The sequence below is a fragment of the Pyrus communis genome, chromosome 15, assembly GCF_041283825.1.
Source record: "Pyrus communis isolate YQ-2024b chromosome 15, ASM4128382v1, whole genome shotgun sequence".
Taxonomy (NCBI): Eukaryota; Viridiplantae; Streptophyta; class Magnoliopsida; order Rosales; family Rosaceae; genus Pyrus; species Pyrus communis.
Window position 1 is genome coordinate 27,086,246 of NC_142579.1, and position 23,026 is coordinate 27,109,271.

General features: G+C 38.5%; 2 protein-coding genes across 5 annotated transcripts; one reads left to right on the forward strand and one right to left on the reverse strand.

Annotated features, from left to right (window-relative positions):
- Positions 1-241: 241 nt before the first annotated feature.
- Positions 242-4,601, reverse strand: LOC137730317 (uncharacterized). 4 transcript variants are annotated; one of them, XM_088685899.1, is made up of 4 exons: positions 4,490-4,601; positions 4,009-4,078; positions 1,076-1,530; positions 242-966 (listed from the first exon to the last, which is right to left on the reverse strand). In XM_088685899.1, exons 3-4 carry the CDS (start codon positions 1,409-1,411, stop codon positions 406-408), a joined length of 897 nt encoding a protein of 298 aa, XP_088542025.1. In that variant the 5' UTR covers positions 1,412-1,530; positions 4,009-4,078; positions 4,490-4,601; the 3' UTR covers positions 242-405. The 4 variants fall into 4 exon arrangements, with proteins under 4 accessions (XP_088542025.1, XP_088542023.1, XP_088542024.1 ...); XM_088685897.1 differs by having other exon boundaries at positions 4,005-4,078; XM_088685898.1 differs by lacking the exon at positions 4,490-4,601 and having other exon boundaries at positions 4,005-4,112.
- A 15,864-nt stretch (positions 4,602-20,465) lies between these two features.
- On the forward strand, positions 20,466-23,026 carry LOC137733899 (naringenin,2-oxoglutarate 3-dioxygenase). Its single transcript, XM_068473120.2, has 3 exons — positions 20,466-21,079; positions 21,274-21,702; positions 22,543-23,026. Exons 1-3 carry the CDS (start codon positions 20,714-20,716, stop codon positions 22,843-22,845), a joined length of 1,098 nt encoding a protein of 365 aa, XP_068329221.2. The 5' UTR covers positions 20,466-20,713; the 3' UTR covers positions 22,846-23,026.

The following is a 23,026-nucleotide window of genomic DNA, read 5'->3' on the forward strand; positions in this document are numbered from 1 at the left end:
AATCTTCTCCCTTTCCAGGATAACATTTTGGTATCTGAGATGGGATGCAAGATTCGGACCCGACCCTGCTGCTGCGGAGGCTTCAGTTTCTATCGGCTACCGCAGATAGAAAGGAATGGTGGCCATCTCCCGCAGGAAACGAGCCTGCTGCTGACAAATTGTGCCTCGCCTTCTCGTCAATAATTTGAAACCAGTGAGTTAACATAGTTGAATTGATGATTAACACAGAAGCACCAACTGGTTAAAACTAGCAAAGAATATTTCATTCATTAAAAATCAAAGTGATGAATGACAATCATGTCATTTTTTGGTGTCATGAAATCCAAACAAAAAACAAAGCTTTTCGCTAACATGGTTATCAAGAAAGAAAACCAAACAACTTCAGCACCTTGAAACCAGAATCTATCAATCTTCCTCCTCAAGAAACCGTAGGTGCTTCCCCTTTGGTGTTGGCAATCCCTTCAGCCGCAGTGCACCTGGTGAAGATGATTCCGGAGTCTTTGCAGAATCTTCTTCTTCTTCTTCTTCAACGATTTCATCTTCACTGTCATACGCAAATCTGGTATGCTTTCCTTCAAACTTGGGAATCCTTCTCGTCTCATCGACGCAAATATTGCTAATGCTATCACAAAGCTCATTCACATTGTATCCTCCATCTTGCTTCTTTTCTTCTTCCATTCCATAACATTCATTCAGCTTCAGATAATAGTCTTCTTCTTCATCGGTTGCTTCTTCCTCATCTTCATCATGGGTGCTAGCATTGACCTGCATCGACCAGATGGAAGCATTGTCATCATCTGGGGATGATGACTTCTCCTTGCTGTCGGTAATCACAGAGGAGCACTCTGATGAAAGTGAGGAGATTTCGGACTTCTCGGAGAAATCCAGCAGCAGAGAGCGGCTCAGGATACTCTTCTGAGATTCGAGGCTCCCCTGATTTTTTCCTTCTAAGATGTCACATACCACCTACCACATTTTCATGGATGAACAAAAAATAATCAGTAATTTACAATTTTTTGAGGCAAACCTAAAAGTTAAAACAAGTAAATACAATCAGATTATTGCAGAAACCAACCTGAGAAATTAATTGTTCTTGAACAAGAGAAGGTTGCTCACAACTCGGACCAACTTTGTTGCTTCCACTTGCACCAACAGAGAGATCAGAGACCTGTGGCGTGTTCACTGGCGTTGGCGCCAGGAGTCCCATCGGAGAGTTGGCGATAAGGCCTTGAATAAGGCAAATAGGGCGGCTTTCGAGCGATATCTTTGAGAACTCAGCCTCCTCTTCAACTTGCTGCAAAAGGGTCTTGACTTGACCTCTCAGCAAGGCCTCTCCGGACCCAGGTGTGTTCTTGGCTCTGCAGCTTCTCTGTTTGAGTATGGCCGATGATGGAGTCTCCAAGCTTCCCATTGCAAGTCCAACAATCGGAGAATCGTTGGTGATGTCAATCAGTGCCGACCAATCTTGTTGTTGCTTCCCATTTCTTGGTCTCGATTTTGAGAGAGCCTTCTCAGAATCTTCAGTCTTTCCTGAAGAAAGATCAACAAAACAAGAGAAGAAAACCATGTATTAAAATCCCGATTTCTGATTGAAAATTTAATGATTCAAGATACGAAAATCAAATTTATGATAAACCCATCAAAACCCAAGTATTAAAAGTCCCGATTCTGATTGAAAATTACATATTCAAGAAAAGAAAATCAGACTTTGATAAGATAAACCCATTAAAGCCCATGCATCAAGAACCCTAAGTACCCATATTTTATTTTCCACGATCATTCGATTGTTTGGAAGGAAACAAAAGAAAGTGAGAGGACTCACTTGAAAGGGGAATGTTGCTGCTGTTCTGAGCGACCGAAGTCTGAGACCTCGTGACTCTCCTGATTGACGATGGAGTCTCCATTGAATCCGAATTGAAAAGTCGCTGAGAAACGAAAAGGGTCGTCGGAAAAACGATCGACGGATCGGAAGTTGGAGATCGGAGAAAGAAAGCAGTGGGCGCTGATATTCAAATTCTTGAAAGAGACGAGAAATGTCGATGGCTTTGGGATAAAGTTTGGAAGGATTATAAAGAGGCGGTTTGGTGAACGGGGTTTCTTGAACGGGAATGTGACCGTTGGCGCGTGCGGTTCGTCGAATTTGCCACGTTGGCTAAACTAGCCGTTAAGGTTTCATCATTTGAATTGTGACGGCTTTTCGAGCTTAGTAATGGGCTTAGAGTGGATTAGGTCAAGGATCGTTTGGGCTTCCATAAGAAATTGAAAACTGTTATCGGAAGTTCGGAGTGAAAAATAAAATTTTTAGAGTGACAAAAATAATACTTTTTAAATTTTTTCTTAGTATATGACATAAAATCAACCCGTGATTTCTTACTAAAATAAAAAGATAACAAGAGGAGATTTTTCCACCCTTTCTAAGAGGTTTTTTTCCACTCATATTATAATACAATAGTGCGTTACAATGAAGTATATTATTACCGAGTAAGTTGCTCTCCCTTCATCACTCTACACCCAATTTTCTATGTTTGATTCGTTCTCCTCCTCATTATCAATTTTCTAAAATAATAAGAAGAAAAGGATGTTGCCAGTAACAATTTTTATTAGAAAACAAAAACATCTAAATTTCATCAATCTCGTTCTCCTAGAACACATGGTTCAAGAAAATTATGATAATCTATCGTTTGATCTTAATTCAACGATGGAGGAGAAAGTCAAATAACAAAAGTAAAATAATCACTTACTGTTAGACTTATGATCGAATAATGAGTGATTACAATTTTCTAAAACCATATGTGACACATCCTAACCTAAAATGTTCACATGGACACTCAAATCAAGGCGTACTGGCTGCTACGTAAAAAGTAATGAAGCCATAAAATGTAGATGATGTGAAAAAAGTATGAGAGCATTAAACCTAACCTAAAAGTCTTAAGTATAAAATAAATCGTGAGTGCGCAGAGAAGGGTTGGAGCTATTAATACACACGTGAGTGCTAGAGCATAAATAAATAGTACATTGTAATATTCTCATCTCGAACATGATGGGCATTTATACAAAAAAAGAAAGTAAATTCGTATGTTGTATCAAGGTCGGCAGAACCATCAAAAAGCTTTCGCCATACCAAGAAATTGATATTGGGACCCGGAGGGGCGCAAAATAGAAATGTGAATGGGCAAAGTAATAGTTTTTCTAAAACCTTTTCTTTTCAAAAGTGTAGGTAACCCCTCGCTGTAAAACAAGTATGAGTTCGCAAAGTATTGTACTATGTAAGTATGCAAAACGAGGTGTTAAAAGAATAACATAATAATACTCTTACTCGAAATATAAAATTATTTAGAGAAAAAAGACAAGTAGAATCGCAAATCCAGAGTATGTCATCGATAACATTAATAACATTAAATATAATATTTCATAGCACTAACAGAAAGCTGAAATCCAAGCAGCAGTAACACAATCAATAATCAACATTATGGGATGCTTATCAGACAATCTAGACACACGAGCTTATGTAAAGATCCTGTGAAATGAATAGACCAAGTGTATAAAGTTTATGTTCTAGTACTACATATATGTGAAATTGGCGCTATGTGCTCCCATATAAGTCTTACTTACCTAGTACATGCTAACACCTAATCTGTATCCAAAATAAATGCATGAATGCACCAGTGCATGTGAACATACACGTAAAGTTGGTCCTTGACTAAGACACTATTATTAAAGAATCTTTGGGCATCATCAAGCATACATGAGCAAGTAAATCATACGAAAACATGCCATGGATAATGTCTCAAGTCATAATATTGCATAAGCATGGCAACTCCGAAGAACGTACTGCACGGTAAGTAAAACATTTCCCAATAAAGGTTCCCAAAGCATAACCCACAACCATCAATATAACAAAAAGCAATTGCATTAATGTAAGCAAAAGCAAGCATGAGATGAAAGCATATCATAAAAGTACTTTCGAAAACAAATAATATAATAGTTTAGAAAGAAAAGCTTACTCACAACATGTCGTCGAAACCGCCTTGCGAGCTTTAAGGGTCCTCAAGATAAGCTTCACATAAGTATGAAACCACTGCAATAATTACTAAGGACAAAATTAAAATCATGTATTTGTATGAAACATGATTGATTGATGAAACTATACTAAAATAATCAAATTTAGAAAAGCAAAAGACGAATTTAGATTCAACACGCTAAGAAACCAAAAGAGGAATCTCGAGTTCTCCGCATGCCGTCGCACATCAGCGAAAGGCCAGCACGTGCCTCCACGAGCCGAGAGCTGAGGTGGTTGTTGGAAGCAGAATAGTCCATCATCGAAAGAGGGATATTACGTGTTAGACGGAATATTCTTTTAAACCAAGTGGCAGAATATATGAAATATAATTGAAAATTTTCGTCCTGAATTTGGAGACGTGTCGGAATGTCTAGTCAGAAGGGTCAAACTGGGTTGTCGGGTTGGATTATGTTTGGATCAGGTTCGTACCACGTTTGAACCAAGTTGTCGGGTGGGGTTGACCCGGATCCGAGTTAGGTTGCCGCAGCAACCTCGCCGGATTCTGCTGTTTTGGCTATAATTTTTTTATGGCGTCACTGTGCCACTGTCGTTACTCCCATGTCCGATCCAATGACATATTTGAAGTCTTGGAATGGAGATGAACACAATGGTGGTAGCTTTGAGGGTTAATTCCTTACCGTTTGGCTAGAAAACCCTCGTCGGTAGTCAATTTCTCGTCTAAAACTGGGCAAACTTCTCCACTTCGAATCTGCATCAGATCTCAACCATTTCACTCATGCAATCTGTGAATATGTATCTACTAAATGGGACCTATCAGATGGTACTAGTTTCAAGATTTAGCTCCGCTGGAAACACAGGAAAGTTATCCCGCAACGGAGCTTATCAAATCGTCGTTGGGGATAGATTTTCGCCAAACGAAGACTAGGGTTAGGTCCATGGTGAAGAAGGGAGTACGATGATGGTGGTTGGGTGGCTTGGTTTGTCGGAGAACATCGACGAAGCTGCCGTCAGTGTTTGTGTAGTAGTTTGGGAAGAAAGAGGAAGGGAAGAGAAAGAAGAGAAATAGGAAAATGAGGGAGAGTAAAGGTGACTTGAGAAAATAAATAATGGGTGGGTCCCACTAGGCCCAAAGCCCAACAAAATAAAATAATAGAATAGGAAAATATCTAGAGGATTGTAATTATTAAACGCCTTTGAACTTTGTAGTTTTGTTAAATCTTTGTTGTAATTCGAATTTTGTTCAGCTTGCCCCATTCGTTTATGTTGTCGAGTACTGCAATAATATGCTAATTTGATAGATCGTAAGTGTCACGACTCAAAAGGTCAACCAAAGTCAATACTTTCTCCTTTTAAGGGCATTTTAGTTATTTACCACCGTTGAGGAATTAAAATATAATATTTTTTAGGACGGATCGTAACAATAGAAGAGGAGAACGGGACTTTAAAAGTTCATATCTCACTAGACGTGTGCTATAACATTGGACGTTGCTATGTGTATATGCATGAGGTCCAGCACACCATACTTAGTGGGCCTCTTGCGGAAGCCCTGTGCTCTGGTGGCTAATATGCTACCTGATAGCTGGAGACAAGAAACATACAAGGAATAAAGTGTTGGAATTCCACAACCCTAGCATTTTGGTCGCATGCAAATTTCTCATCTGTCACACTCGATGAAAAAAGTTTCACCTTCTGAACTTTTGTAATTTTAATTAATAAACTTTGAGTTGGCTTTGCAGTACTCACATCTCCTCCAAATAGAAAAAGAAAGAAAAAGAAAACAGAAACAGGACCAGGAACACTGGTAGCACCTCCTGCAGATCGATGAACTTTCATGATTTCTTTCCCTTTGGAGTTTGTATAGGCACTAAATTTCAATATTTTGGCATAGCCGCCGCCACTCCTTTCTATTAATGAATGCATTGTACTCTTATTTATAGGAAAGTATAGTAAATTTTTACCTCAAATTAATGTGTACCTTATCAACCTAGCTAATTGAGAGTTTAAGAAATCATTCGTTACTCAAACTTCACTCCCTAAACTTTATTACCCACTCTTTACAATGTTTTATACATTACTTACATTTTACAAGATATTAGATGGAATTAAAAATATGTAGATTAATGCATTAAGAGAGAATTACAAATGATTAAGGATTCATTTGTAAATCTCTTGTATACGTGATCATGTGTCGCATTTTAAACCTATCCATCTGACTAATCTTTTGTACTCCAATTCCAAGCATACATAGTCGACATATATTTGGCCTAAGGGCTGTGATGCTCTTATGCAGCTATACACGAAATTTCTCTAGTGTTACTGGTGTGCCTCCTCTAAGTACGTAGAGTCGTAGATGTACTATATTAGGAATTTAGGAGTTGTGGTTACATATAGTTTTCTTCTTTTGTGTGGTTATAATGACTACTTTTTGTGTGCTTCATAATAGAAGTTATGGATGAGTGACATTCCACCTAGCAACTTTATTTTCTATCGTCATGCCGAATACTTGTTATGGAAGAAATGCATGCAGCAATATTTCACATAAAGTGAATGTTTGCATAAAGGAGGACTACTTTCCTCAAATGTGTCGATGTCTTGTAAAATAAAACATCACAATTGGACAGTACACATGATTAAATAGGAGTTAAAAAAAAAAAAAAACAATATTGTTTACACTAAGAGGAGGGGATGAGTTTAGCCTTACAATGGACAAGTAATAATGTGGTTCAAACTCGCTTTTGCCGCGAGAATCGAACCTAAGACCTCTCACTTCCAAGTGAAGAAGAATATCATGAGATTGTAGTACTAAGTGGTGATTAAAGAGGAGTTAAGAGAATGCTTTTTGCAATAAGTGATATCATAACTTGATGTAGATTTTAATTTAGTTTATACGAATTATACATATTAGTAATAAGAATTAAGCACTCAGAAGCTTTCTATCAAAGCAACGACACTAGGTGACTGTAGGAAGTGAGATCCAATGGAAGTCATATATCCATACACTAAAATGTTACCAACAAAGGGGGCGGGTAGGCACATGCATGGGCATGGCTAGCTGAGACCGAGAGGAGGTTGGGAAATTGTTCGGTGAAGAATGAAGATCACGTGACGCGACTTCCGCCCACAATCACCTTATCTGTTGGCTGTGTTTTCAATTTCTGGTGTTTAATAGTTGTTGGCAATTCCTACCTTAAACAAATATTACAAGTTACAAGTCATCGACTTAAGAATTGAAAAGAGAAAAAAAAATTAAGCGATGGAGGATCTTAGTAGTTAGAACCTTTATTTTTATTTCTCCTCTCTTGATATTTAAAAAATAATTTATTCATTTATTTTTTTTGGTCAAATGATAGACACGTTATTTCTTCACTTATTGTAATTAACTCGTTATTACGGGCTGGTTTAAGTTTGTAGTGTTTTTTTTTTTTAAATAACTTATTAAAAAATTTAGAACATCAAATGTTTTGGTAAAAGAAAAATTAAGAGTTGAAAAAAAAAAAAAATTAAATGATTGAGTGTTTTGGTTGTTAGAACTGTTATTTTCTAAATTATTTCTCCTCTCTTAAACTTTTAGTATTTTGATTTCTGTATGGCAGGGTGTTCTTAATTAAATATAAGTCGTGAATCAACTGACAACCAAGTATGTAATATTCAAAGTTGTTTGCTGACGTTTTTTTAACCCAACCAACATTTATAGGCACGTTATATCTTCACTTATTGTAATTAACTCATCACTAAACATTGTAAAAATTGGGATTGTATGATAACGTTTTGCTTTTCAATTGATTGATTTCGTTCTTAATTTTTTTTTTTAATTACAAGTCATGTGACTATTGTAAGTTATATTAAGGTTCCACTTGGTATTTACTTTTAAGTGATGATAGACTCACCTCATTATCAATTACGAGCTAGTGGTCCGGTGGTAAAAGTGAATTGCCAGGATTTGATTTCTTAAAATTAAAAACTAGAGGTTTTGGATTCGAAACCCGCTGCTGGTTTGGAAGCCAAACTTGTGGCCCGGAGGAGGCTGAAATACCTTTGTGAGTCTTCTCTTCCCTACAAGGAGAGGATAACCGTAGCTTACCACAAGTTGTCTCCCTATTTTTTTTATTTTTTTTTATTTTTACACCCACTACAAAAAAAATTGAAAAGCTAAAATCATATTTTCCCACCCACTATCATTCCTAAAATAACCTTATATCACATCTCCACATCTTCATTATACTCTTTACACCTCAGTCCCTCCCTCAACTTCCTTTAGCAGCAAAATGCGTTAATTGGTAACCATGGTTGCAAGTCAAGAGGACAAAGTAGGGAAGAAAGAGTAGCCTGTGAAGGACAACTAACCCTCTTCCCCCTTATCATCCCACCACTTTTCTCATTCCGCCTCTATTTTCAACATCACCAACCCAAAATCCCCAATCTTGGTATTGAAATGATACAAGGGCAAAACCCAAACCTTTCGAGATTTAATTGTATCCAACTGTCATTAACATCTAAGTATTAGAACATGAAATGAATTTCAGGGAAAAAATGATACAAGGGCAAAGGAAACCTATAGTGAGGCTACAATGAAGGAAAGAACTTGGCTGCTGAAAAAATCAGCAACAACTCCTACTGCTAACAAATCACAGATGGACACGTGTCTAATCTGTGATTAAAAAAATCAATTACTTAGACACGTGTCCATCTGTGATTGGTCAGCAACATGAGTTGCTGATGATTTTTCAGCAGCTAAGTTCTATTCTACAATGAAAGTACTAGACCAATAACAACTTTCGGTCGTGGCGGTTAAAGTCGAAGAGAGAGATGAAACAAAAGAGAGAGAAAACTGGAGACGAAAAGAAATAGACGGTGAGGGAGAGAAAATGGGTAGGATTTAAAAGTCTTTTTCTAGAAGGATAAACATGTCACTAATATTTTCATTAAAATGTGGATGAAGAAATAAGACAATGGGGTGGGTTTATCAGCACTCTTACTTTTTTACCAAAAAATGTTTCACTTAAGTTAAGCAACAAAAAATGTTTGGTAAAATTAAAATATCCTGCTTGTTTTAAAAGCAACAGTCTCTAGACGGCATATTTTTAAAGCAACTTGTAGGTTGCTTTTAAAAGTTGCTTTCATAAAAAGTACATTTGAGTTTTTAATGAATATTTCAATTCCTATAATACCCTCATTAGGTTTTAAAAATGATATTGTTCAATCTTCTACATACATTTTATCTTTTGGAGAACAGAGTGACCGCCACCACCTACCACAATAAATACTAACCTTACACCACCACCACCACCACTACAATCATAATTGCCATCACCATCATCACTCCACGACAATTGACAATGTCTCTGCTCTTCCTACCATTGTTATCTCTACATCCAAACCACACACACCCTACTATTGGCACCACCACCATACCCCTATCTTTGTTGTTACCACTGGCGCCACCATTACTACTAACACCATCATTGTGGAGCCAAAACTAATCACAAGGCGACACGTGGATTTTTGGGTGAAAAGGAAAAAATTACCTTCGAGGCACACCAGGACTCCTACGCGTGAGCAATGAACAATCATCCCTCAACTAAGTCAAAAGTGCCCAAAATAGGTAATACTTCAAAACCTATTTCATCCATCCTCATCAAATCCTCTCCACAAGGTAACTCCCAAATCATTCATCTTTTATTATATTAATTAGCTAAATAATTAGGAAATTATTCTATTAATTAGCTAAGTAATTGATTTATTATTCAATTATTCCTAATTAGCTACAAATCATGAACCTCACCCAAAATACCAACCAAGTGTAGATTTTTCGTATGTTTTTATTTTTAGAATTTTTTATTTGCAAAATTCTTTGATAAAACGTAAAAGAAAAGTACAATGGCTAGAAATTTGGAAACTTCAACGAACGAAAATTCCAATGTTCAAGAGATGTGACCATGGCGATCTACGAGGCTAAACGTGATAATAAGTGGAACGACACCACCACCACAAGGCTCTACCATGGCAACCATCACGGTGCCTACCCACGGTGAGGTCTATGGCACCACTACCACGGCCCAAGCCATGTCATCTAAGCTTGTTATGCCATCCAGGGCCCACGGTACCAAGGCCATGGCCCAAGCCGTGTCACTCCAAGCCCAAGGTAAATTGGCCAAAGCAAGCCCAAGCCTAGCACTCGAGTGCGCCACACGTCGAGCAACCTACTCTCGTGGCCCAGCTTGCTCTTGTAGCCTATCTTGCTCCTATGGTTTCCTAAGAAGCCTGAGTTGGCCCAGGATTATCTCAACCATTCGCACTTACCATCGAACTGGGGGTATTTTCACCACATTTCTCCACAGATTTAACATTTCCCAACTACCCAAAGAGGCACATTCTTTCCAAGCTCTTCCAATCTGAATGACGAACAACATTTGTCCCAACAAGTCCTAGAGTTGACGATCACCCTTGCACAATAGATGACCTTGGTGAATCAGCTCTTGCAACGCACCGAGATCCAACATGCCCTAGACAAGGTGTCTTGACATAAGACAAGGGTAGACGAGGAACCTTTCCAGTAGCGTCTCGGCAAACAGCCACTCGACCAGCCACGAACCGAGCATTCAGGCAGCATATACTCTCGATTGGGCCCCTGAGATAACGTATACTCTTATTTTAGCGCGCGGAGGAGCGTGCACTCTTGACTAGGCCTGCAGACGAGTATACACTCACGGTTGGGGCCACGCTCCGATAATCAACATGAGCAGTCTTCTAGGCAAAGCATTTATTCATAACTAGGCCCGTAATGAGCATCATCCACATCACATCGGAGTATGCAGCACGACGACTAGAACCAGTCACTCAATCCAGTTCAAGTTCAACCAGCAGCCTGTGACTGCCAGGAATGAACCACATGCACCGTCATCGTAGCATAGACGAGCCGATAACGTAGAAGAAAGCCTAGACCAACAGGTCAAGACTGGGGGTAGCCGAGAGCTCGCTACCCCAACAAAGGAAAACTCAGGAAGAGGTTGAAAGGCTCCTCAACGAGTGATTGCGTAATTTCCAACGCAATGAAGGGGTCGATGAAGCACTATGACGGGATTTGACCAACATTAGCAGGTCACCCTTCACGGACGAAATCGAGCAAGCAGAGCTTCCATGCAAGTTTAGCATGCCACACTTCACATCTTTCAAGGGAAATGGAGATCCAGAAAGACACTTGAAGCACTACCAAAACACGATGGTCCTTTATTAAAGCAACGATGCCCTTATATGCAAAATCTTCGCCACCACTTTACAAGTCGAAGTGCAAGATTGGTTTCAATCCTTGCCACCACTATCCATCTAGAGTTTTGATGATCTTTCCTTGGTTTCACTAAAGAATACTTATCCTACCGCTAGATCAAGAAAAAATCCGATCACTTGTTCAATGTGAAGAACCCAAAGGAGTCGCTCCGCAACTATGTGAAGAGGTTCAAAGAAGATAAGGCAAAGATCATCAAATAAGACAACTCGATAGCAAACACAGCCTTTCAAAAAGGACTCTTAGCAGACCATCCATTGTTCGGAGAAATGATCATGAAAGAAGACCTAACTCTAGCAGACTCATTTGCTCTGGTAGAAAAGCATGCACTTTGGGATGAGGCTCGGCGAGCAGACAAGGCACCTAAGCAACCTCGAAAAGAGTCATGGATCAAAGGAAGGAAGATGGGAAGCAGTCCAACAAAAGTAGTTAGGAGGCCAAACATAAGGACCAACCCACGACCAAAGAAGGCTTGACAACCAAGAACTACTTTAAGTTCTCAATTTCGATCCACCAAATCCTACGCGACATCAAGAATGAGCCATGGTTGAAGCTGCCGAAACAATCAAAGGGAGATATTTCCAAGTTGGATCACACCAAATACTGTGCATTCTACTGAGGTCCCAGTCACACAACCGACAACTGCTACACTTGGAAGAACTACCTAGAGAAGCTAGTGAAAGAAGACAAGGTCGACAGATACTTGGACAAGCCAGCTGCACAGCCTAGAAGGAACGCAGATGACGATGAGGAGTCGCTAACCACGACGATTCGAATGAATGGTATCTTTGCCGAATCAGTGCACTTGAAGGTTACCACCAACTCCAAAAAAAGAAAGATCCAGCAGGCTCTACTAGTCTCACATGTTCAATCAGTCAACACCCAACCTGGACCCATTATTGGCTTCATCGAGTAGGATGCAGAAGACGTCGATTTCCCACACGACAACGCATTAGTAGTATCTATCTAACTAGCCCATGTTATAGTCGACAAAATGATGGCTGATAACGAAAGTGCAGTCAACCTACTTCAATTCTCAATCATTCAGAAGATGAGCCTGGAAAGCACAATTATACGCCGAACATATGTACTCATCGGATTCAACGGGCACACCTCAACTACTATTGGCTACATCACACTTGACGTGAAAACACCCCTAGTTGTCTCAAAATAGATGTTCGCGATCGTAAGCGACCCATCTCCCTACAATAGGATTCTTAGGAGACCTTGGTTGATCAAGCTGGATGCTGTCACTTCCGTCAAGTATCAAAAGATCTGATTCCGCATCCCGGGAAAATGAGTCGAAGAAATCAAGTCTGACTAGGCCACATCTCGAAGATGCACTGTGCAAGTGTTGAAGAAATCAAAGAAGAAGATCTTTACCCTCATAGAGGCTACCAAAGTCCAAAAAGATGAAGCTACTAAATAACAATTATAGTAAGCGGATCAAGAAGATGGAGCCCAAGCAGACGAGATAAAATGGAAACCCGAAAAGGAAGCCGAAGTCATCATTCTTCATCCTCAGCAACCGGAAAAGACGGCTAAAATCGGCTCACATCTAAGTCTAGCCTAAAAGGAAGAACTTCCCACTTTCCTTAGGGAAAACCGAGACATCTTTGCATGGTTAACTTCCGACATGCCCGACATCGATCCCGAGATAGCTGCCAAACTGGTGATCCAAAAAAGAAGACATTTCGTATCCGAGTGAGTAGTGATCATCGAGGTCGAAATTGACAAGCTACTGGAGGTCAGATTCATAGAAGAGGTAGTATACTCAGCATGGCTTGCCAACATCGCGCTAGTCGTGAAAAAAGAGAAGGGCACACTGAGGGTTTGCGTAGATTACACCGACCTTAACAAAGCATGCCCAAAAGATCCTTATCCGGTTCCTCAAATTGATCTATTGGTATATTCAACTTCCGGGAACTAGCTGCTTAGCTTCTTAAACATATACTTCGGCTACAACTAAATAGCCATATACGGGCCAGACAAGGAGCAAATCGCACTCATAATCGAGCGACGCACCTACTGCTACAAGGTCATGCCCTTTAGCCTCAAGAACGCGAGGGCCACTTACCAAAGGTTAGTAAATATGATGTTCATAAAGCAAATTGGGGTAACCATGGAAGTCTATGTCGACAACATCATGGTAAAAGGCAAACAGCGGTCGGACCACATCCGCAACCTAACGGAAACTTTCAACATCCTTAGAAAGTACAAGATGAAGCTCAACCCCACCAAATGCATGTTTGAAGTATCTTCAGGTCGATTCCTTAGGTACTTAGTAACCCAACTAGGAATTGAAGAACATCCTAAGAAAATCCGAGTGATCCTAGAGATGAAGTCTCCAACTACCTTAAAAGAGATCTAAAGCTTAACCGAACGAGCAGTTGCCCTCAACCGCTTTCTCTCACAGTCCACCGATCGATGCAAGCCCTTTTTCAAGACCATCAAGAGGGCACAGCGAGACAAATGGGATAAAGATTGTGAAAGAGCCTTCCAAGACCTGAAGAAGTATCTTACATCACCTCTTTTACTATCCAAGCCGAAAGCAGCGGATGACTTATACATCTACCTAAGAGAAAAGAACATTACACCTATATTTGATTACTCTTTACACCCCTTCAAGCTTAACTTGGTGCTAAAAAGAACCGAGAGGAAGCTTAGACTACAAATACTGAAACCTTTGTTTTGTTAAAGCTTTAATATGAATGTCTGCAAGTTGATCCTGACTACAAACATATTGAACTTTGATCAAATGTGCAAGAACAAGTTCTCTGATATAATGGTAGTCAATTTCCACGTGTTTAGTGCGAGCATGAAACACTAGATTTGATGTCAATGAAATGGCAGAGATGTTATCACACCATCAATCAGGAACTTTAAGAAGTGGTAGACCAGTATCATTATGAACTTTGCAAGCCAGGTGATTTCTACAGTAGTGTGAGCTAATGACCTACATTCAGCTTTTATGGAACTGCAAGCAACAGTGGATTGCTTCTTGGCACTCCAACTAATCAAATTGGATCCCAAAAAATGTAATAACCACTTATAGATCTTCTGTCAAATGGACAGCTTGCCTAGTCAGCATCTGAGAAGGCAGAGAGATGAATGAACCCTTTTTGAACCATAAACCTTGTGTGAGAAAACCTTTGAGAAACCTCAAGATTCTCTTGGTTGCTTGCAAGTGAGATTCCCTTGGAGCATGCATAAACTGACATACTTGATTAACTGCAAAAGAAAATCAGGCTGGGTCCATGCCAAATATTGTAAGGCACTAACTATAAACCTATACTTTGCAGAATCTAAGAAAAGTGGTCCAATGTGATCAAGTTTGATGTAGCTTAAAGGGGTTGTACAAGGTTTAGCAGCTTCCATTTTTGTTCTCTGAAGCAAGTAAATATTTACTTTGATAAAGAAATAAACCTTCAAAAGTCCTATGAATTTCAAGACTAAGGAAATAATGCAAAGAGCCAAGGTCATTGACTGGAAAAAATGAACTAAGCTTCTAAATGAAGAGTTTGTAGACATCTGAATTTGGTCCAGTCACTAGAATATCATCAACATAGACCAAAACAATTACCAACACAAAAGCATTAAGAACAAAGAAAGAAGCATCTAAAGTTGAGTGTTGAAAACCAAAAGAGTGAAAATTGCTGAACAACTTGTCAAACCAAACTCTAGGAGCTTGTTTTACACAATAGAGATACTTTTTGAGTTTACACACATGGTTGGGAAAACTAAGGTCATAGGAGCCAGGAGGTTGAGTCATTAAGACATCCTTTTTGAGATCACCATGTAAGAAGGCATTACTAATGTCCAGTTGATTCAAAAACCAGTCCTATTGAACAACAAGAGACAAAAGAATCCTAATTGTTATAGGTTGAGCCACTAGGCTAAAAGTCTCTTTGTAATCTAGCCATTCTTGTTGATGAAAGCCCTTGGTTACAAGCCGAGCTTTATATCGATCAATGCTGCCATCTAGATGTTTCTTGATCCTAAAGACCCACTTACAACCAACAACATTTTGATTAGAAGTAGAAGGCACCAATGACCATGTACATGTGGACTACAATGCATTAAATTCCTCTTGCATAGCATTTTTCCAGTGTGCAAACTTGAATGCTTGAAGATATGTAGTTGGAACATGATTAATTAAAGATGACAATGGAGGTTTAGTTGCTGAGTAAGCCTTAGGTTTAAAAACTCATGCTTTAGACCAAGTAACTATTAGATGTATATCGGTAACAACATGAGGAACTATAGTAATTGAAGAAGCTGCACTTGATGATGATGCAAGATCTTCATGTAGTGGAGATTCAGCATTAAGATGATTACTTAGAGTAGGAGTAGACACTTGATGAACTGGTGCTATAGATAGAGCACAATGAGGAATGGTAAACTCAAGACTAATAAGTGAAAATAATAAAGTTGATGAAGTAGTATATGCAGTAGCTATAATCTTATGATATGGAAATTTTGATTTCATTGAAAATTACATGCCTGGAAATATAAATGCCCTGAGTGAGTGGATCTAAGCACCTGTACCCTTTATGTTGAACAATGTACCTTAAGAAAACACAATGTTTACTTTTACTATCCAATTTGGAAAAGATGTAAGGTTTAAGCCATAGGAAGCAGCTATATCCAAATATTTTCAACCGTGAATAATCTGGAGGAATGTGAAACAAAAGTTCCCAAGGAGACTGGGGAATACTAGAGATATAGAGTTTGTTAATCAAATAGGCAGTAGTTGAGAATGCTTCAACCCAAAACTAATAAGGTACTTGAGATTGAACTAACAAAGTCTTTGCAGTTTCAATTAAATGTCTGTGTTTGCGCTCAACATAACCATTTTGTTCAGGGGTATGGGGACAACTGAATTGTTGTAAAATACCATGAGACTTAAGATAAGATTGAAACTGATTACCAATGAATTCACTCATCGAGTCAGATCTGACAATTTTGATTGTATTTCCAAGAACATTTTCTACATAGCATTGAAAGTATACGGAAGTGGAGTACACATTTGCCTTGGATTTCAAGGGAAAAAACCAACAATACCTACTGAAATCATCAACAATAAGCAGATGGTATTTATAACCACTCACAGCCAACACAAACGATGGTCACAAGTCACAATGCAACAAATCCAAACACTTGGATGAAAATGAACTAGTACTACTAAAAGGAAGTTTAAGATTCTTGGCTAAAGCATAATCCTTGTAAAAGAAATCCACTCTAGATTTTCCTTGAAGTGCAAGTTGAGTAGTAGAGAGTACCCTTCTGAAAATGTAAGAAGAAGGGTGGCCAAGTCTGCTATGCCGCACTTTTACAAAGGCTTTATTACTGATTAATAAAGTAGGGGAAGATACTAAAGAGTGACAGGGTGTAGAGAAGCTTTGAAGAGGGAAGAAACCATCCTTAACTGGTCCCTGGAAAAGCATCTTCCCTATAGTACGATCATTGACATAGGATCCATCCATATCAAGAGTCACTGAACATTTATTATCTTTAATAAACTGATAAGTAAAAAGAAAATTGTGTTGCATTTGAGGCATATTTAAGACATTATGCAATTAAAATGTAGAGTATGAAGTATGTAACAAAGAAGAACCAATATGATCAATGGACAGACTTTCACCATCACCAATGTATACTTTGTCTTCTCTATGATAAGGGCTGGGAGATTGAATGTTGGAGATGTCATTTGTAATGTGAGAAGTAGCGCCAGAATCAATTAGCCAGGATGGAGTATTAGGCTTCATTGAATGATAAGCACACATCGTAGCCAACTTTGCAGGAGGTACTTTACCAACAATCTCAGGATTCATACGATCATAACAGTTGATAGCCTCATGACTAGTAGAACCATAAATTTGACATTATATACAATAACCAGATGTATTGAAATTGCAAGAGCCATGATGATTGCCATGATGATTCGAATTGTTACCTCTAGAATTGTAATTGGAACCATGATTGCCACAATTATTGTAGTTATGGCCTCGATTGTTGTAGTGATTGCCTTGATTACCATGATTGTGCTTCACAAAATTATGTGATTAAGGATACTGAGCAGCAAAGATGTGGTGTAGGAAGAATAGGAACTTAAGAAGCATGAGCGTGAACTGAAAAGGCTTGAAATGGTTCTGTGACATTAGAGGAATCAAGTTTCTTTCTTCGAGACATGGACAATTCTTTAGTGAGAAGTAACCCATGCAATTCATCAAGTGTTGTGGAAAAAAGATGAAACATGGTAGAATCGATAAATGACTCAAATTCATCTGGCAATCCAGCAAGTGTAGCAGCGATCAAGTCACGATCGGTAATAGGAGCTCCAGCAGCAGTCAATGAATCAGAGATTTCTTTGATTTGATGCAAATATTCAGAGATTGACAGAGATCATTTCTGAAGAGATTGAAGGTGAGATCGCAATTGGTGAATGTGTGCATGAACACCAAATCGTTGCTCTAATTTGATCTGCAAATCTCGAGATGATGAAACCGTAACAGTAAACGGAATAACTTCTTTAGAAAGCGTAGAATTTAACCAAATAAGGAGATTTTGATCTTTTTCATATCAAAGTTCAAAGGCCGAATTGATTGAACAATCTGGAAGCAGAGGAGAAGGATACGGTTTTGTGTCATCAATGACACCAATGAGTTTGTAACGGCGAAGAGTTGCAGCAAACAACACACGCCATGGAAGATAATTGGAGCGTTTCAGCTTGATCGGAACCATGCTTCCAATATTCTGAATCATAAGAGAAGTATATCAATTTGAGAAGTTAAGGTTTGATGAAGATGAAATTGGGGCCTGATTTGGCATTGACTCGTGAGAGGATTCCAACGAAGAAGCCATAGATACACACAATACAGCTTCGCAAGATCACAAATCAAAGAAAAAGAGAGGAATTGTCTTCAAGAATGGAAGAACACGAGCGGAAATTGGACGGATTGAAATCATTGGGATGCAAATAGCAAGTGATACCATATTGAGACTTACAGAGAAAGCTTAGAGAGGAAGAAAACTTTTAACTGTAATCCTTGTATTTCTCATTGAACAGTAATTAGTTTTACACTATTTATTGAGTTAACATAACTCACACTTACATATTTACCCTTAGTAATACTAATAATTATATAGTCAAATATAACAACTATACAGAAGAGAAAAGAACATTACACCTATATTTGATTACTCTTTAATAATATTGTTCTTCTTACATATAAAATGGACCACACATTGTACGTACAAATTAATCTTCTTGAAACCACCCAATTAATAAAAAAAAATAGGGAAAATTAGAATGCCCTGCATCTTTTCTATAGTTGTTAGATTAAACGTTCATCCTTTTTAAAGATTTGATTAAGGCGCTTTGATCAATTGCCACCTCAATAATTTTCTATTTATTTAATTTCCATGTCATTAATTTAAATGCATTTATATAGAGGCCTAAGGTAGCTTAGCAACTAATTGCATATAATATAGGAATTTAATTTCGTCAATCCCCTTCTACGCATTAAATGACATTTTTTAATAAAATAAAATAAAAAATTAATTGTCACATCCCGTCCCGGGCCCCCACCACATCCCGGGCTCGACTCCACCGTAGCACGATATTGCCCGCTTTGGGCCCCGACCACGCCCTCACGGTTTTGTTTCTAGGAACTCACACGAGAACTTCCTAGTGGGTCACCTATCGTGGGATTGCTCTTGCGCGAACTCGCTTAACTTCAGAGTTTCGATGAATTCCGTAGCCAATGAGCTCCCAAAAAACCTCGTGCTAGGTAGAGATGGGAATATACAAATAAGGCTTATAAGATCCACTTCTCGGGGCGATGTGAGATGTTACAATCCACCCCCCTTAGAGGCCTAACATCCTCATCGGCACACTTCCGGCCAGTGATTAGCTCTGATGCCAAATTGTCACATCCCAGCTCAGGCCCCCAACACATCTCAGGCTCGACTCCACTGTAGCACGATATTGTCTACTTTAGGCCCCGACCACACCCTCACGGTTTTGTTTCTGGGAACTCACACGAGAACTTCCTAATGGCTCACCTACCCTGAGATTGCTCTCGCGCGAACTTGCTTAACTTCGGAGTTCCGATGAACTCCGAAGCCAGTGAGCTCCCAAAAGGCCTCGTGCTAGGTAGAGATGGGCATATACATATAAGGCATACAGGATCCACTCCTATGGGCAATGTGGGATGTTACATTAATTAACTAACTCATCATTACCTTATTATCAGTATTTAAAAAAAAAAAAATCTCTTTTTATTAAAAATGTCTCAATAAAAAGTCTTCAATACATATTTTTTCATGTATAGATATATAAAAAAATATACTTAAAACTTATGGTATATTTGAGAACAAAAGTATCGACTTTTGGTACGTTTAGATTTCAAATGTATCGAGAAACCAAATGTACCAAAAATTCAAATGTACCATAAAACCAAATGTACCCATTGTTATGTAACCTTTTGGTACATTTAAATTTCAAATGTACAGAGAAACCGAATGTACCAAAATTTCAAATGTACCATAAAACCAAATGTACCCATTGTCAGGTAACCCTTTTGGTACGTTTAGATTTCAAATGTACCAAAAGACCAAATCAACAAAAAATCACAAATGTACAATAAAATCAAATGTCTTTATCAGATAACCCTTTTGGTACATTTACATTCCAAATGTACCGAGAAATACAAAAAATCAAATCCACTATAAAACTAAATGTGTCCATATTATAGGTAAATAAACGTAGCTATATAAGCAAACAAATATTTATTATGTGTTGGGTCTTTTAAATAATAATCTGACAATTTTTTTTTATAAATAATCTACTATATTCACAAAAAAAAAAAGTAAAATTATAACAAACAATAAAAATATGCATAAATATAGGGATAAGATGAAAAGAAAAATAAAAATGAAATGTCCAGAAAAAGTCGTGAAAAACTAAAATTCTAAACAAAATTGAACTTATGTGAAAAACTGAAATTAATAACCAAAATTTTAGAAAAATGTTTGATCAAATTTTCAAAAGGAGTGTATGTTTAGACTAAAATTTTTAAAAACAGGGTGCATATATCAAAACGCCCCTTAATAAAAACCAGAGAGATTCTAGAAGCAAGATACAAAGTGGTTTGGTAGCGGTGAGAGTCTTATGACTGGTAAGAGATCACTCCACGAGCCATGAGGTAGTTGTAGCGGCCCCAATCCTAAATATACATATTCACCGTTTAAATCTCTATATATCCCCAATCCTAAATATACATATTTACCCTTTAAACCTCTATATATACATCTCACCCTACCCTCACCAAGATAAACACAAAACATATATACTTCCCTTGAGCCAATACCAAATAAACAGAGCCAAACAAATTCAACACCAAAATATGGCTCCTCCTGCTGCTACGCTCACATCCATTGCGCATGAGAAAACCCTACAACAAAAATTTGTCCGAGACGAAGACGAGCGTCCAAAGGTTGCCTACAACGAATTCAGCAACGAAATTCCGATCATCTCGCTTGCCGGGATCGATGAGGTTGAAGGCCGCCGGGCCGAGATTTGCAAGAAGATTGTGGAAGCTTGTGAGGACTGGGGTATTTTCCAGATTGTTGATCATGGAGTTGATGCCGAGCTCGTATCGGAAATGACCGGTCTCGCTAGAGAGTTCTTTGCTTTGCCATCGGAGGAGAAGCTCCGCTTCGACATGTCCGGTGGCAAAAAGGGTGGATTCATCGTGTCCAGTCATTTACAGGTGATCACAACGCTGTATATAGGAATTCGAAATATCAGGATCTTTGTACACCAAAATAAAATTTGTTAGCTTATTGTTATTTTTAAAAATAAATTGTTAGAACGCATTAACTCGTTATTAGTTTAGTAATACTAGAAATTGAAGTACTACTGACTTATGTCCTAACACATGACATACTTGGATTGTAAATTTAGGGAGAAGCTGTGCAAGATTGGCGTGAAATTGTGACCTACTTTTCATACCCGATTCGCCACCGGGACTACTCGAGGTGGCCGGACAAGCCGGAGGCATGGAGGGAGGTGACGAAGAAGTACAGCGACGAGCTGATGGGGCTGGCTTGCAAGCTCTTGGGGGTTTTATCAGAAGCCATGGGGTTGGATACAGAGGCATTGACAAAGGCATGTGTGGACATGGACCAAAAAGTGGTGGTGAATTTCTATCCGAAGTGCCCTCAGCCCGACCTAACTCTTGGCCTCAAGCGCCACACGGACCCGGGCACAATTACCCTTTTGCTTCAAGACCAAGTTGGTGGCCTTCAGGCTACTAGGGATGATGGGAAGACATGGATCACCGTTCAACCAGTGGAAGGAGCTTTTGTGGTCAATCTCGGAGATCATGGTCATGTGAGTAAATACCAAACAATCTTATCATTTTTTTGGCAAATGATAGATTTTGTTAAATTAAATGTTAGATTAGCCACCGACGAAGTTTAAACAATCTTATAATTAAACTTGCAGTTTACAAACATTTTTTAACTCAAACAATAGCGGTTTTATTAGAACATTACAAAGTGCATAAATAAAATAAAATTTACAAATATTTCTTAACGAACTTTAAAGAAAAGCTCCTAGTACTATTTACTTAACGAAAAATCATATTTTTACACTAAAAAGTCAATCCTGGTATTATTCACTTTACCCTTTATTTTGTCCTTATCGTTAAAACTCAAAGTTTTCAAACATTTTTTTTTATTAGTTTTTCTTATTTCTTAAGCATGGTAATGGTTAAAAGTCGTACAGAAACGGAAGTAAATTATGATTACATTTTTATCACATTATAGAGGGCTTCATGTGTCATAAAAAATTCAATAAAAATGGATATGCTTGTGATGATGATGGTGGGCAATTAAACGCCATTGTTTTTATGTGATGAGCTGTGCTACATAACAGTGCATATTTTAGAAAAACACCGCATATTTACTACAATAGCGTGTGCTGTTGGCAATTGACATTGGAGAATAGGAAAATGGCTGCATAGAGTCTGTGATGTTACGGTCAGTTGCTTACATTTATTTGTGTGACCGTTGTTGAGAGTGAGATTCCTGATGCATCAAGAGTCAGGATTTACTTACACGCGCATGAATGCAACACTAAGGTTTACCGGTTTAGCATAAAACGAAAAATAAAATCATGGGCTTGAGTCAATTGAACTGATTGAATTATTGTGCATAATTGTTTGGGCAGTTTCTGAGCAATGGGAGGTTCAAGAATGCTGATCACCAAGCAGTGGTGAACTCAAACAGCAGCAGGCTGTCCATAGCCACATTCCAGAACCCAGCTCAAGATGCAATAGTGTATCCACTCAGTGTGAGGGAGGGAGAGAAGCCGATTCTCGAGGCGCCGATCACCTACACCGAGATGTACAAGAAGAAGATGAGCAAGGATATTGAGGTTGCCAGGCTGAAAAAGCTGGCCAAGGAACAGCAACTGCAGGACTTGGAGAAAGACAAAGTGGAGATAAAGCCAGCGGATGACATATTTGCTTAAGACTTCTCCCCAGCCAAATTAAAAGCTCTTTGTGAAACTATAGCTACGTGTAACTTTGCCTTTCCACTTCTTGTACTCGTAAACTTCGCTTTCGTGTGCCATAATGTGTTGGTAGGGCATTTGCCCCCTGGGATGGTTATCTGCCATAAATTGATGATAAATTAATAATCTGTTTATATCA